General features: G+C 26.8%; 1 protein-coding gene across 1 annotated transcript; it reads left to right on the top strand.

The window, feature by feature from the left end:
• Positions 1-8,536: 8,536 nt before the first annotated feature.
• LOC110647726 (protein CANDIDATE G-PROTEIN COUPLED RECEPTOR 7) lies at positions 8,537-10,140 on the top strand. The gene has a single exon (XM_021801684.2). The coding sequence runs from the start codon at positions 8,658-8,660 to the stop codon at positions 9,975-9,977; it is 1,320 nt and encodes a 439-aa protein (XP_021657376.2). The 5' UTR covers positions 8,537-8,657; the 3' UTR covers positions 9,978-10,140.
• The last annotated feature ends 2,300 nt before the right edge of the window (positions 10,141-12,440 follow it).

The following is a 12,440-nucleotide window of genomic DNA, read 5'->3' as shown; positions in this document are numbered from 1 at the left end:
AAAGGAAAGAACAAGAGTCAATTATAAAATAAGAAATTTAATCAAGATTTTGAAATCACCATGTTTTCTTAGTGATACTTTCATTGCATGCCTATAACATAAATACTTGTGAACAACAACAACAATTCTTAAATACTTCTTACTAAGCCATTTTTATATCATTTTCCATAATAATGTTTATCATGCCTTTGATAATTTATATGTTTTGAGATATTTAACATGTTCAAAGCTACATATATAATTTTGTTATGATCAATTATCATATTAAATTATAATTGTAATATTATATATTTTAACATTATGTAGATATTAATTTTGGTATCATGATTGTTTGATGATAATATCCAACAAATATTTCTAATGATTGCTTTTTATTAATTTTGGTCAAAGGACACTTTTGTGAGATTTGGGGATGAGCATATAGCAATGTTATTAAACTTGGTCTGAGGTTGATTTAGTAAATAGACTGGGTGGATGAGCTAGTAATATTTAATAAGTCATTAAAAATTAATTAAATATATATAATAATTAAAAAATTAATTAAATATAACATGAATTAATATAAATAAATATAATTAATTAAGTTTTATAATTTAAGATGAAATTTTCAATATTTATTAAGTTATATTCATATAAATTTAATAGTATTTTTAGATTTTATATAAAAGCATTTAATTTTAAATATTATTATTCTTATTTTAATATTTATGAGTAATAAATAAAATTTTTTTTATAATTTTGTATATTTTAAATATTTATAAAATATTAACTATATGTTAGAAGAAAAGTAAAACATATTATTTTATATAATTGATTATCTTATTATAAAATAAGAAATATATATTTTTTAAATTAATAAATATATAATTATCAAGTTAGCTTGATTTCATATGAGGTTTTGGGTTTAATTTCTTTTACCAACACTAAAAGAAAAAAATGATCCTATTAACTAGTTAAACTAACTAAGTCATGCGATTTGCTGGTCCAATTGACCAATTCAACCGAGTGAAAGCAGGTCACTTCTTTATCTGGTTATATCACCTAGCTACCAAAGAAAGAGTGAAAATAAGTATTCTTGTATGATCGATCTCTAGTGGACCTTCATTGTATTTTTAAATTAATAAAAATTTCATTTAATTTTTAACAAATTAATATAGTAAAAAAAAAATATTTATTTTTGTTATTATATTTATTAAGTGTTTTTATTTTCATAATAATGTAAGGATACTCTAAAAAATTATCTATTATTGTAGAATTATACCTCAACAAGTAACTATTGAATAACTTAAAGTTGATAAAAAAAAAAAAACATTTTCTTTTTATTCGGATTGCAACCTAGTTGTGAGACATCGAGCCTGATTTAGCATTGTCTTCCTATAATACTATTACGATACTTAGATATTAACGCCACAAAGACAGAGAAAAGAAATCGTTACCTGAGTAATAACCGGAACAAATTCATAAGAAAGAACATGGATGGCAACTTACCTCTTATAAAGGTCCATTACATTTCTTTTACCATAAGTCCAATGGTCTAGGTTCAGGATAGTGGGTATGAGAGAAAAAACGTGTTAAGCACCCTCAACGCTTATACTTATCTTAGAATAAGGGCTAGTCTTTACTATTGATTCTTGAAGTCTATTTTGTTATATCTTTTATTGAACTCCCAATCTTACATTTATGCAAACTATGGTTACACACACATTTAAAAATCAACCATTCAATAAAACAAATAGGTATATGCACATAGAAAGTCTTATAATATTATATTTCTAAGTTAGAAGAATTACTTTATTTACCATCTTTCCCTACATATATATTTAACTAAATTAATTACATACTAAATCATTTTACATGTCATACAATAGTATACAGAAGGAAAAGTCGTAATATTTCAATCTAAAGTGCATACATCAAAGGAAGAGGAGGGTCTTGCACATGTCAATGTTTTCTAAATTATGTACTTAAATCCATTAATTACCATATTACCATGTTTCTTTATATGCATATTTAACTAAGTTAATTTGATATAAATTTATTTACATGCATAATCTCTAAATTAACATAACCTAAGGTTTCTATTACGCCTGCATAAGTTAATTTTAATATTACTAGGTTATTCTTAAGTTCAAAATTAATTAATTAAGTCAAATTTTATGCATAGTTGTAATTAAAATATAAAAGTAATAAAAATCTACCTAAAAAAAAGAGAGAGGAGAAAATAATTTAATTCCAAAAAGAAATTAAAAAAATGGCCCTTTGCAAAATGAAAAATCATATCTTATAACTTAAAGGTCCCATTCATTTAATTCACATAAAAAAAAACTCAAAAGTGACAAAAAGTAAGCATTTAAATGAAATAACACAGAATAAAAAAAAATAATGAACATGAAATAAAATAAAAAATCAACTATTTATTTAAAATAAGTTAAAATTGAAATTGAAAATTTAATTTTAATTAATTTAAATATTTTAATATAATCAAATTAATTAATCTTAATTCTAGTAGGTCTAAAATTTTTTAAAAAAATCCCAATAAATAAAAAAAATAAAAGAGCCCTATTTTAATTAAACTAATCAAACTTTTAAACAATCTATAAAAAAATATAAAACTTAATAAAAAAATTCAGAAAAAATAAATACAACCCTAATCATAATAAACTTTAACGTGGAAAACCGAGAACATTGAAAATGACAACCTAAAAAGCACACAAAATTCAATAAATTAGTTGGAATGCAAACCAAGTAGAAAAAGTAAAAATAAATTAAAAACACTAAATTTATTCAAAAAATTATCAAATATTATCACAAGATAGTTAAGATATTAAATTAAAATATATAAAAAAATACCTAACTTTATGAACCAATTAATATAAAAAATTAAATTTACTTACTTTTATAAAAAACAATCAAATTTGAGCAATGATTTAATAAAAATTATTATAATTAATTTAGACGAAATAAAATAAAATAAAATAATTTGATAATAAAATAGGCATCTTAAACCATCACCAAAAAAAATTACAAACCAAAAATAAATTTTCTAAGGTCTAAAAATAAAATTAATAAAGTCTAATTGCCTAACAATGCATTCAGCCAAACACAATAAATTCAAAAAATCATTAAAAATAAAAGAAAAATACTTTTTATATGATTCAAAAGGTTATTTCTTATTGAATCCAATGGAACACTAAAATATATATATATATATATATATAGTAGTAAGGCTATAGAATAAACCTGATCAAAGTAGGTTTTCAAAAATTGAAAATAAATAAAATAAATAAATAAGATAATAGAAAAATCTAAAATCTAATATTCACTGCAACTTTTATTTTTATACTTTTTTTAAAATAATAATAATAATAATAAAGATAATAAAAAAATAAATAATTAGAATAATTTAAATAAAAAAAATCTAAACCTAATCTAATCTTCACGGCAACCATTTTTTCTATCTTAATCCTTCTTTTATTATTATTATTATTATTATTATTATTATTAAAAAGTCTTTTAATAAAGCCCTAAAAAAATAAGCCCACATTCATATATAACTGAAATTAAAAAATTTAATGAATTTCATTGTTTAATTTAACTCAATTAAAATTATTTTATTTTATTTTATTTTATTAATTTTTTTAGTCATTTCATAGCCTCCAAAATATTTCAGGGTTCATCGTAGGACTTCTGACTTCCTTTACAACATGCTTAAAATAGAAGATAAAAAGTAGGTATCTACGCTAACACAACGAGTTGTCCAACAACAGAGATAGGGAAGAGGGGCTAGAGGCCATGGCCCTAACTTTATGTAATATTATAATTTTAATATAAAGTTATAAATTTAGAATTAAATTGATTCTTAAATTTAAAAATTTTTATATTTTATTAGGCTATTCACCTATTTAAATTTATAACGTCTTGATTAAAATTATTAAATTTATATTCTTTATTTTGACATTTAATATATACATCACATATATTTTTGTGAATAAAAAAAATTGTAAGTATAAATATATATTAAGTATTATTTTGATTCTATAAAAATAAATCCTGACTATGCCAGTGGTAGGGGTGAGCATTCGGTTCGAACCGAACCGAATTGAATTAAATTATAAAAATTAAATTATATGTTTTAGAAACTGAACTGAACAGAAATAGGTGAAAAATTGAATCGAACCAAACTGCTCTATTTCGGTTCGATTCGGTTTAAACTGATCGATTTTGATTTTTGATTGATTTTTTAATTTATACTTAATTTTCAAGTTGTTTGGTCTAATTTTGACTTTGGTTTGAATCTAATAACCATTAATCAATGAAATTAAATAATTAATATATATATAATTAAATATAATTCATAAATTTTTCATAAAAATAAATTATTTCAAAAATCTATTCGGTTCGATTTTGTTCGATTTGAACATATAAATTATTATTAAATTCGGTTCTGTTTAAGCGATTTTTTTCTCTTTAAAATCGAACCAAACCGAAATAAATGAAATTTTTATAATATAAAACCGAACCAAACCGATTGAATTTTAAAATTGAACTGATTTAATTGAATTGATTTAATTTAATTCGATTTTTCGATTTGAATTGAAATCTGCTCAGCTCTAGCAAGTGCAGCTACCTATCTAATATGAGAGAAAATGTACATATTACTCCGGACTGTGTGCCATTTATCAAGAAAATTAAAAAGTTCACGAGCAAGCAATAGATACTTTCAATATAATCTCCTTCTCAATATAAGAAAAAATTGTATGGTATAAAAATGTGATTTCTTCTTAAAAATATTAAGCTAGTGTGCCAAATGGGATTATCTGATATATATTGCTGATAAATTTGTCATATATTAGTTTTTTCGCAAATGTGTATTGCCCGTTATTGTACTCTTTATAAAATTCGTGGTTTAATTTTTTTATATATTATATAATATTATTATAATATTATAAATAGTATATTTAATTATTTAATTAAAATATTAATTTTAATGTTGTTTTAATTAATTATATAAATAAACATATTTATCAATTTAAAAATTATTTTTTATTTGATTATATTTTTATGAAAGTTATATGTTATATTATTAACATATAATATTAACTTAATTATAAACTTAAATGTAATATAATAAAAAAAAATGTAATAATAAGTTTTAAAAATATAAATAGGTAAAAATATTTAAAATTAAAATAAATTAATAATAAATATAAATTAGCTTATTCAATTTAATTCATTTAAATTATATTATTTTGCTTTTTTTAATTTGATTTGCATATTTTATTTTAATTTTTCATAATTTAAAATAATTTAAGTTGCATAATGAAATTGCATATCAAATATGAAAAAAATTATTTGTAAAATTAGAAAATAGAATAATTTTTGAAATAAATTTTTGTTAGCTTAGTGTATTATTATTATAAAATTTTCATTTTTATTATATTGATATCTTGAAAGTTTATATTATTATATTGTTTGATATAAAAAATTTTAAAACCTATTTAATATATTAATTATTTAACATATTTAATAAGAATTTTTATTCTTTAAATTATAGATTATGTTATATATATTATTGATAAAAATATAAATATAAATTTAATCATTCAAGTTTTAATTAAAATTATATATATATATATATATATATGTTTAAGTTTTTAATTTTAAATTAAAATCATAACAAAATTTTTGTATAATAATTTTTAAAACATAAAATTTATAAAAGAAAAATATAATTTTAATTATTAATATTTATAAGAATATTTTTATTCGTTCAAAAAGTAATAATAATTATAGGATTATAATTATAGAATTCCTATATTTAGAATTATAATATGTTTATAGTATAAGTAGAATTATTATTACAATTATATTAAAATTTTAATTTATATTAATTATTAATATGCATTATCGGTGACGAGTTATTTATTTATAGCTATAAATATATTTTTTATATTTTTATAAATAATAGATAGATTAATAATATTTTTTATTTTTGATTTATTATTTTCTTATTTTAATTAATTATTTTTATAAATTTTTATAAGTAATATTAAGATTTTTAAATTTATATGAATTCTAAAATTAAAAATTTTAAATTTATATAAACTTTAAAATTAATTTAAATAATAAAAATATAATTACTTTTTATAAAATTTTATATTTAATTGATGTTACATATAAGTAAAATTAAGATTTTTAAATTTATATAAATTTTAATATTAATTTAAATAATAAAAATATAATTATAATTAATTTAAAAAAAAGTAATTTAAGTAAAATTAATATTCCCCTTTGTACACTTATATATAATATAGAAGTATTAAGCAGATATTAATATAAGGTATTGAAATTTCTTTTCATAATATGTACAATATTAATTATTTGAAAACAATTTTTCTACAAAGTGTTTTTCTTTGAAAAATAATTTTACTATTTCGGGAAAGCATTTTGAGCATTGGGATTCAAAGTTTGCCAATTTATAACTTTTTCATTATAAGTTAATGGCTTGTTTGTTTGTTTTTTTTTTTTTTTTGCTAAATCAACTTTAATTTGAGCAATTTGAACTTTTAACTTTTTGATTTCTGATTCATTTTGATGAAATTCACAACCAATTCTCTTATGCTGAAGATGTTTGGTTATGAATTTGATCAAAATGAGTCATAAATTAAAATGCTAAAAGCTCAAATTGCTCCAAATTGTTGAATTTGCAAAAAATCATTGGTTTTTTTTTTTTTATCAAATTTAGCATGAGTTAATTGCTTTTTTTGTGTGGCTAAATTAGCTTTAATATGAGCAATTTGAGCTTTTAGTTTTTTTGATTTCTGACTTATTTTGATCAAATTGACAACCAAACATCTTCTGCTAAAGAGGTTTGGTTGTGAATTTGATCAAAAGGAGTTAGAAATTGAAAAGCTAAAGGCTCAAATTGTTCCAAATTATTGAATTTGCAAAAAACCATCTGTTTCATTTCCAATACTTATCTAATGTTCTCAGACAACATAAAGATAGCCAAAATTCAGATTGTCGCCATTGATGAATATTGGGTGCTATTTTATTGGAAAAACTCGATGGAAGACGATAAATTTATGGTCATACTAGTGGACAATTCAATGAGTCACCAAGCCCTTTGATGAGCTTGGAAGCTCCTAGAATAAGGATCTATATGGCAAGGGCATCAATTCGGATGACTCAATTTATTATAATAATAATTTAAGTCATAGTCAAAATTCATTATAGACAAAACAAAATATTTCTTTTTCGTTTAAAAAGTTAAATAATAATTTAATTAAAAATTATAATATAATAAAAATGTTATTTTCTTAAAAAAAAAACTCGTTAATCATTTTAAGAAGAATGAAATTGTAATTTATCTAAAAGAAAACCACTTGTCTAAGGTAGGGGTGGCTACTGTCCGGTTTCGAACTGGAACTAAATTGAAACCGATTCGGTTAAAATCATATCTAAATTGATCAAAATCAGAACTAACTTCAAACCGGACTGAAATTGCCTTTGCGTGGTTTAGTTCAGGTTCATATTTTTTAGGAATTGTGAACCGGTTCGAATCGATTAAATTGTGGTTTGAACCGGACTAAACTAGTGATTTAAATACACAAAAATTAAATAAGTACCTTACCCCACTCCTAATTTATTTATATGCATCATTAATTCTCTATACAATTATTCTTTATATTCTCTTTAATTTTTAATACTCTTTTAATTTCTCTCAAATTTTATAAATAATTATTTTTTATACTCATTTTAATTCTCAGTACTCTCACAATTCTCCTACTTTATTATTTTATATACTCACTGAAAGTTTTAATACTATCTCGATTACTTTGTTATTATTTTATATCCTCAATAAAATTTACAATAGTCTATATTTTAATTTTTTTTTCTCTTTTATACTTTTTAATTATCAATTATCATATAATTTAAAAAAAAGGCAAGCAATATAATTGAAAATTTTGATTCTTCTAAATTTTAAAGGGATATATAGGTAAAATTAAGTTTATACAACTTTTTCTAATTTCTTTAAAAAACTTAATTTCATCTCTAGTTTTTTAATAAGTTTAAATATTTGCTTATTAAATTTTTCTTAAAAATAAGTTATTTTTATTTTTTTTTATTATTTTATTTTGATTGAAATATTTCTAAGAAAAATTAAAATATTTTTATAAATATAACTTAGATTCTAAATCAATAAAAATTTTCTTTAATTTTTTTTATGTAAATTGCTTTTAAACCTCCTTTAAACTACTTCCAAACAGCCCTTTAAATTATTTTAAACCGGAGCTCGAATCAAAATTAAAAATTTAAAAATTATATTTCAAATCCTGTGATTTGATTCAGGATTTTATTGAGTGATTCTTGAACTGTAGCCGCCCTTAGTCTAAGGGGTCTCGTTTCCCTGTCCTTATCCACAGTGGTCTTCCGTGTGAGCCGCTTTCATATTTTCACACTAAAAGGCGCGTAAATGTGTGATTGCCCGCGTTTCTCATACGGTGTCGTATAAGTGGGCGTAGAAACCTTCTGATATTGACCATGACCAAGACCGAGACTGACGACCGAATGGACAACTCCATCGTTTATCTCTGTATTTCTCTTCCTTAGGTCTCTTCACCGCCACCACCATCACCCCCAGAATCTCTCGGAAAATGACAAAACCACCGCTCTTCCTCCCTCTCTCTCTCCTCCTCATACTCTCCCTCTCCTCTCTCATCACCGCCGAGATCAAAGCCTTATCGATTACCAACGATGGACGGTCCATGATCCTCTTTGAGAAATTCGGTTTCACGCACACTGGCCATGTCACCATCTCCGTCTCCTCCGTTTCAGTCACCTCCTCTATCAACGCCCCTAACCCCATCCCTTCTCGTCTCGGCTTCTTTCTCCTCTCCGAGGAGTCTCTCCTCCAAGTCCTCCTCGAGATCCAGCAAAACCCCAACTTCTGCGTCCTCGAGTCTCACTACACGCTCCATCTCTTTACTTTCCGCGATCTCTCTCCCCCGCCTCTCTCCTCATTCAACCAATCTTATCCCGTCACTGCCCCCAATGAATACTCTCTTTTCTTCGCCAATTGCGCGCCGGAGACGCGCGTGTCCATGAACGTTCGAACGGAGGTTTACAATCTCGAGTTCGATGGCTCTAATTTCCTCTCTGCTGGCTTAACGCAGCTACCGTCGCTGTACTTTGTCTACTTCATTGCGTATCTCGCTTTTCTGGGCTTCTGGATCTACATTTGCTTCACCAATAGAGGATCTGTACATCGGATCCATTTGTTGATGGGTGGATTGCTTCTGATGAAAGCGCTCAACTTGATCTGTGCCGCGGAGGATAAGCATTACGTGAAGGTGACCGGTACCCCTCATGGTTGGGATGTTTTGTTCTACATTTTCCAGTTCATTCGTGTGGTTTTGCTCTTCACGGTGATTGTGTTGATTGGTACCGGATGGTCATTTTTGAAGCCATTCCTGCAAGAGAAGGAGAAGAAGGTGTTGATGATTGTGGTTCCCCTTCAGGTCTTGGCTAATGTGGCTTCTGTGGTGATTGGTGAGACAGGGCCCTTTATTAAGGATTGGGTCACCTGGAATCAGGTGTTCTTGTTAGTGGATATCATCTGCTGTTGCGCGATTATTTTCCCAATTGTCTGGTCTATTCGATCTCTGAGAGAGACCTCGAAGACTGATGGGAAGGCTGCTAGAAATCTGGCCAAACTGCAACTGTTTAGGCAGTTTTACATTGTTGTAATTGGATACTTGTATTTTACGAGGATTGTAGTGTTTGCACTTAAGACCATTGCAGCTTACAAGTATCAGTGGGTAAGTAATGCTGCGGAGGAGACTGCCAGTCTGTTGTTTTATGCGGTGATGTTTTACATGTTTAGGCCTGTGGAGAAGAATGAGTACTTTGTTCTTGATGAGGAGGAAGAGGAGGCTGCAGAGATGGCTCTTAAGGACGAAGAATTTGAGCTTTGAAATGGACACATTGTAGGATTTTTTTTTTCTTTTTGGTCGCAAATGCAATGTTTTGCTGGTGTTTTAAGTGGATTATCTGATACAATTACTCTGCTATGTTCTCATACTACAGTTTCTGCTCCATTTTACTTTATTTGAAATTTGCGTTTAACTCTTATAACAACTTTAATGTTCATTGTGTAGTGGTTATTTCAGAAAAAAAAAAAGAGAGAGTGAAAACTTTGATATTCATTAAGTAGTGCCTGTAATATTTGTTAATGGATTTTTAACGTCATAAGATGGTAGCCAGTTTTTTATCATGAAATTGTCCTAAATCTCGTGTCACTGCTTTACTGCTGTCTGTCTGGATGCCGTGTGTCGATTGGGATGCAAGTTCTGCTAGTATGGAATTACTATGATGGTTTGTTCCAGTTTATTTGTAAGTTGATACAATTTTGTTACCATTTGCTGTTATTGGGTGCTTGTAGCGTCAAAGCTGTTCACATTGAGGATTCATGTCTGTCCTTGTGCAGCCAATTCAAAAATTCTGTGACCATTTATTTAGGACTAGATGATGTGAGTTAGCTAGCATCATTTATATGCTTTCAGTTGCTTTTCTTGCTTTGTATTTTGGAAGATCGAATGGTGGTGCATGTTATTACACAGCCAAGGTATTTCTTTTCATCACTATCTTTTAGCTTATTAATAATCTTTCTAATTTAGAGACATGCTATTCAATTCTATTTTCATGGTAGTAGTTAAGTTTTCTTTACTGCAGTTCTTTTGGTTTTTAATTTATAATCTTTGCTTCAGAACAATGTCTCTGCCTTAGGTATGCTCATGCGGTAGTTAATGTTGTTCGTGTCAATAGCCATCCTTCAACTAAATAAGTAACATTTCTTGTAGAAATAGTAAGTAGGTGGCCTATAAATGGTTTCATTAGTGTTGCAATGCATTTGATGATGTTTGCTATTTGAAAGGTAGATCATGCATTACATGTAAGCTAGGATTTTGGTCGTCTCTTTAGGTAAATTGACAACAGAATTTTGGAGCTGATTTATTTTGAATGATGTATGTGCATTCGCCATATTTTCACATTTTGTGTGTTTTGTGTTCAATATTCTTCTTTAAGGATACCAAGCGTCTTGCTATTGATGAATCCCTGTATTCTTTTCCTCTGTTCACACGATTCCCAGTTTTATGGTTTAATTCATCAAAATAAATTAACACATTGGTTGCATGTGTGAGATTTTACCATGCATCGAATGTGATAGGTTCTTTTTCTTTTATTTTTTTGACACTTGGGAAATTTTTTAGAGGGGATGTGGAAGATTCTTCGATGAGCTTATTTTAAGAAAGGTCTGCATGTGATAACAGGATGATATGATGATTATCTTGTACCTGGTACTTCCTAAAATTACTGTATATATTTGGAGGATTTCTCTGTAAACATTCTTCTGGACAAGGTGTCACCATCTGCAGACCATCCCCATGGTAGATAGGGAAAATTGACGATGTTATTTTTGTTATTTTTTATATTTGCAGTCCTTCAAATTTGTAATTTTTGTTGTGGGAATTGTGGGTGTTGAAGGTTTTTTTTTTATTTTTTTATTTACCAGAATAAGGGATTCATTCATGACTGAAAATGAGTATAGGAACTAACCCAATTCTAGCATTATAAACTAACCAGTGAGCACATTTGTCAGCTTCTCTGGATCTAAAAGATACATTTCAAGAAGGATAAGCCTGCAACAACATTTTAGTATCAAGGATCACGGCTTCAATATCCCCAGGCAGTAGATCTGATGATACTAGCATAAGCAGATTCCTTCATAAAAGAGGCATAAATGTTAATCTTGATAGTGTCCCGTAAAGGAGGAGACCATCTAACAGGATCCAGAACAGCAGGAGCTAAAGCATTTGAGCACAAAATGGTGTTGCTGAGGAGCCAATGAGAACAACTCTTCAACTGCATTCTAGGCCTTAGCAATGGTGAAACAAGTAATTGGATCCTTAGAATTATACGCTGCATCAATCATGGTCTTCCAAATGTGCCAACGCAACATAGCAGCTAAACAAAAGCTGTCTACCATCAACATCATTAGGAAAATTATGAAGACGATGCCACCAATCAACAAAAGCACCAAAACCATTTTCATGAGCTTAAAAACAATGTAAAGATCCAAACCATGAGGCCTTAATGTGAGCACAAAAGAAGATGACATGCTCGGTAGATTCCAACGGAGAACCACATAAACGACACATAGGTAAGGTGGCACACTTTTAAACAGATTTTCTTTTGCAGCAAGAGAATTTGTGCGGACTCTCCATAAAAAATTATGTACCTTATGAGGAATTGGTAATTGCCGCGTACTCTTCCAAAATTGGGGCTAAGGTCCTGAGGACGTGGATGGAGAAGATAAGCGAGAAGAAGCTGCCTACCACTGCTTAAACATATGATAGAGAGACTTAACTCTTGGGTTC

The sequence above is a fragment of the Hevea brasiliensis genome, chromosome 3, assembly GCF_030052815.1.
Source record: "Hevea brasiliensis isolate MT/VB/25A 57/8 chromosome 3, ASM3005281v1, whole genome shotgun sequence".
In the NCBI taxonomy this organism is placed as follows: domain Eukaryota; kingdom Viridiplantae; phylum Streptophyta; class Magnoliopsida; order Malpighiales; family Euphorbiaceae; genus Hevea; species Hevea brasiliensis.
Note: the sequence above shows the minus strand (reverse complement) of the source record. Positions and strands in the feature narration are given on the sequence as shown.

Excerpts from the sequence above, each read along its gene's own strand:
- LOC110647726 (XM_021801684.2), top strand. The coding sequence starts at position 8,658 with ATGACAAAACCACCGCTCTTCCTCCCTCTCTCTCTCCTCCTCATACTC.